The sequence below is a fragment of the Labeo rohita genome, chromosome 4 (genome assembly GCF_022985175.1).
Source record: "Labeo rohita strain BAU-BD-2019 chromosome 4, IGBB_LRoh.1.0, whole genome shotgun sequence".
NCBI lineage: Eukaryota > Metazoa > Chordata > Actinopteri > Cypriniformes > Cyprinidae > Labeo > Labeo rohita.
Genome location: NC_066872.1, coordinates 19,445,785 through 19,449,628, shown reverse-complemented (window position 1 = coordinate 19,449,628; position 3,844 = coordinate 19,445,785). Strand labels below are relative to the sequence as shown.

The following is a 3,844-nucleotide window of genomic DNA, read 5'->3' as shown; positions in this document are numbered from 1 at the left end:
CTATGTGCCATACCACTTTTCTTGATAACTGACTGAATTATGTTTCATTTTTATGTTTTTCTAAGTAGTAATATACAAAATGGCATAGGCGAATTACACCAAAATATCACATTTTGTGATTTATACAATCAGTTTTTTTCTTTTAGGAGACACAATAGTCTGTAAATTGTAAAATCCATCTGGTTTATTACATTCTAAAACAGAATCCACATGCTCCAACTTTATATCATTTCATTTATGTGCATAATTTTTGTCCCTTGCATCACCTCTGCCTGCATCACCTGCCTGCATCAGCATCATGCCTCCCTGCATCACCTGTCTGCCTCCTGCTGATCAGAGGCGAGCTGCGCCTCTATCTGCTATTACTGCGGCTGCTCTCTGATCTTCAGAATGTGAAACAAATCCTCCATCCTCTCTTCTGACGCAGAGCAAAGCCTAGAGGTGTCAGATTTCACAGCTGTGAGTGGTCAGGCGTTTCACTACCCGATTTGTACCCAAAACACGATTTGTACTGCGCATGTGCGAAAACACAAGTTTTGCTCTGCGCAGGCGCACGCTTGCTGCCACTTTCTGTCACCTCCAACTTTTTACGACGTCTTCTAGTGATATGGATTCTTTTGCATTTTACACACAACTTAAAAGGTTTCTCTTAAAAGGAGAAATTCTTGACAGTTCTACCTATCATGGGAAGGTGAGACGGGTGTTTCCGAATTTTATCATCAAACGTAAGTATAAGTACGAGACATTTTATAATAAAAAAGATAATTGACTGTCTGGTACAGCCTGAGCCATGTACTTAATTAATTACAAATGTTTAAAATATCAAGCTATGTTATTGTGCGTGTTCAGCTCCTGTATTTTGATGTTAATATAGAGTGACCGTAATCCCTCACGAAAAGTAAGCATGGTTTTATTGTAGTAAAAGTGTAAGTGTAGTAACCATGTTTTTTTATACTAAATAAAAATGTGGTTAAACTATAGTTAGTGTATATGTAGTATAATATAGTTACTATGGTTCATGTGTGGTTAATTATGGTTTATTATTGTTATTGTTTTCAAAACTAACTGTGGATGCACATTTTCCAGTGTTTTCCTCAACAGTGTGCAGGGAATTCCTATGGCATCTACATGCTGATGGTAAGAATGTTTGATTTGTCAAAGCTGTTAAATAATAAAATCAAAGTCTTACAGTGTTATTTGTATTTCACAGTATGCTCTCAGTACCTGTACATCCTGTCCATTAACATTCACAGAGGTAAGAGAGATTTTCACACAAGTATACCATAAAACTACTGTTATGTGTAATTTTGTGTGTGTGTTTTGCACTCTTTTAGGAAGAAGTGCCATTCATTCGCCCGTGGTGGTGCATTCAGTTGATGGAGAGGTTTTGCCTAGAAGGGTATGACAGACTCTACAGATAAAATTTCAGTATCTCACCTGTATTAAGTCACTGTTGGCAAGATGATACTAGAAAGGTGTTATACAAATGTGACCCTGGACCACAAAACCAGTCTTAAGTCGCTGGGGTATATTTGTAGCAATAGCTAACAATACATTGTATGGGTCAAAATTATAGATTTTTCTTTTATGGCAAAAATCATTAGGAAATTAAGTAAAGATCATGTTCCATTAAGATTTTTGTAAAATCCCTACTGTAAATATATCAAAACTTAATTTTTGACTAGTAATATACATTGTTAAGAACTTTATTTGGACAACTTTAAAGGTGATTTTCTCAATATTTTTTTGTACCCTCAGATTCCAGATATTCAAATAGTTGTATCTCGACCAAATATTGTCATATCCTAACAAACCATACATCAGTGGAAAGCTTATTTATTCATTTATAAATCTCAATTTTGAAAAATTGACCCTTATGACTGGTTTTGTGATCCAAGGTCACAAAGAGTGTATACATTTACATATTTTACTAAGGCATGGACAGAGATTTGCTCATTGGACAGAAGACGCATCCCTGCTCCTTCAGGGAACCCTTGAGCCTGTTCTTAGAGTGTCAAAATCCACCACCAGACAGTCAACCAGCAGAAGAGTTGTGGTTGAAGAGGACACTGATGAAGTAAATGATTTTAGTGGTCATATATCAAGCAGTTGCAATGCAAGCTGGATAAATAGTTTAATTTGTTTGTGCCATTATTTATATTATACAATATTGTTCACCAGTATAACACTCTTCACCAGGTGCAACAGCCAACCATTGTAAGAGACCTTCATAAAGCTTGGTACTGGGGAAACGATCACAGAGACTTATTCCGTGGTGAGGTGACAGAGCCTGCTTTTCCACAGATGAACAGTGAAGATCAACAAAATGCGCTCAGGAAGGCCCAGGGGAGTGAATTCCCTGAGGCAAAGGATGCCTTTTTGTTTGTATTTCAGTCTCAATGTGACATGGAAACATTTTTGTCATACTGTGTCGATGAACAAGGTCAATGCCATGTTCCTCAGTCAGAAATTGTAGTAGACAAATGAGTGGGTGAGAGAGAAAGACTGAGGGAGGGAAGGAATGAATTAATGAAGAATGGAAGCAGTGAATTAATTGAGTAAATAAATGAATATTGTGTTTTTTTTTTTTTTTTTTTTTTTTCAGATTACATTTGTTAAAGTATGCTGGAATAAGTAGAACAGTTAAGTAGAACATGAATGAAGGATGGAAGGAATTAATTCATTTATGAATAAATAAACTGAATGAATAAATAAGTATCTTGTGTGTTTCCTAAATGCAGACATTTTTATAAAGCATGCTGAATTAAGTAGAACATATCTTTAGAAAACTAAAACATTTATATACACATCTGGATTACCCAAATGGGGTCTGGCAAATGTAAACTTTATATTTTATTTATATATTCAATTTTATATAATCAATTTTATTGTGCCAATTTAATAAATTACTCAATTTAATCAATATAATTTAATTGATATACTTTACCAAAAAACACATATTTATATCACTAATTATACTATTATTAAGGTTAATTAGTATTAAGACAACAATATTATATATATATATTTTTTTCTACAACATTATTTGTTTTATCATTATTTTGTTTTTATTTAGTATTGTATTTTAATTTATTTTATTTTAGTTATTATTTATTCATTTATTTTATGGTTAACTTACACTTTTTTTTTTGTTGTTGTTTAAAATACACTTAATCCCTCGCAATAGATTTTTAGTCACTGTTACAATTGTCACTGTACCTTAATTTGTTTTGTAAAGTCAGGGTTAGGTTATATATATATATATATATAAATACGCGGAACTGCCGTAAAGTGTTTTGTTATACTCCAGACCGGAAGTTGACGCATTTCTGCACATGCGCAGTACAAATCGTGTTTCCGGTACGGATCGGGTAGTGACAAGGCGTGTGAGTGGCTTGTAATCTGACCTGCTGCAGCTCTTTGAGCAGCCCAGAGCTGTAAAACATCAGACGCGCTGCTTTGTGCGTCTATGATTTGTGTAGCGCGTGTTTGGTGAGACAGTGCGTATCGTTAGCCTGTTGCGCTTATGCGACTAAACGATGGATATCTTACCAACGGAAGCACACAGAAATGTGAAAATGGAAGAGATCTTAATCTAAAAGATAATATAGGGTTTGTGGCTGTTTGTGGCTGTCTGAAGCAGTAGTATGTGTAGAAATATGATAAATAAAAAAAATTGTAAGAGCTAATGGTTTTGACATCTCAGTTCTATTGAGGACCATTCGGACTGTGATTATCACACAATAAAATAGAATGAGAATGAGAGCTTTCATGTGATATATGACTTGTCTGTTTTGAGAAAAATATAAAAAATACACATTCTTGGGAAAAAATCATCCTAATC

The 3,844-nt window shown here is 34.4% G+C and overlaps 1 protein-coding gene across 4 annotated transcripts; it reads left to right on the top strand.

The window, feature by feature from the left end:
* The first annotated feature begins 484 nt into the window (after positions 1-484).
* LOC127164251 (uncharacterized) lies at positions 485-2,596 on the top strand. 4 transcript variants are annotated; one of them, XM_051108092.1, is made up of 6 exons: positions 485-725; positions 1,102-1,137; positions 1,211-1,255; positions 1,335-1,399; positions 1,936-2,077; positions 2,200-2,596. In XM_051108092.1, the coding sequence occupies exons 2-6, from the start codon at positions 1,129-1,131 to the stop codon at positions 2,485-2,487; spliced, it is 549 nt and encodes a 182-aa protein (XP_050964049.1). In that variant the 5' UTR covers positions 485-725; positions 1,102-1,128; the 3' UTR covers positions 2,488-2,596. The 4 variants fall into 4 exon arrangements, 3 of the variants coding, with proteins under 3 accessions (XP_050964049.1, XP_050964048.1, XP_050964047.1); XM_051108091.1 differs by having other exon boundaries at positions 1,087-1,137; XM_051108090.1 differs by lacking the exon at positions 1,936-2,077.
* The last annotated feature ends 1,248 nt before the right edge of the window (positions 2,597-3,844 follow it).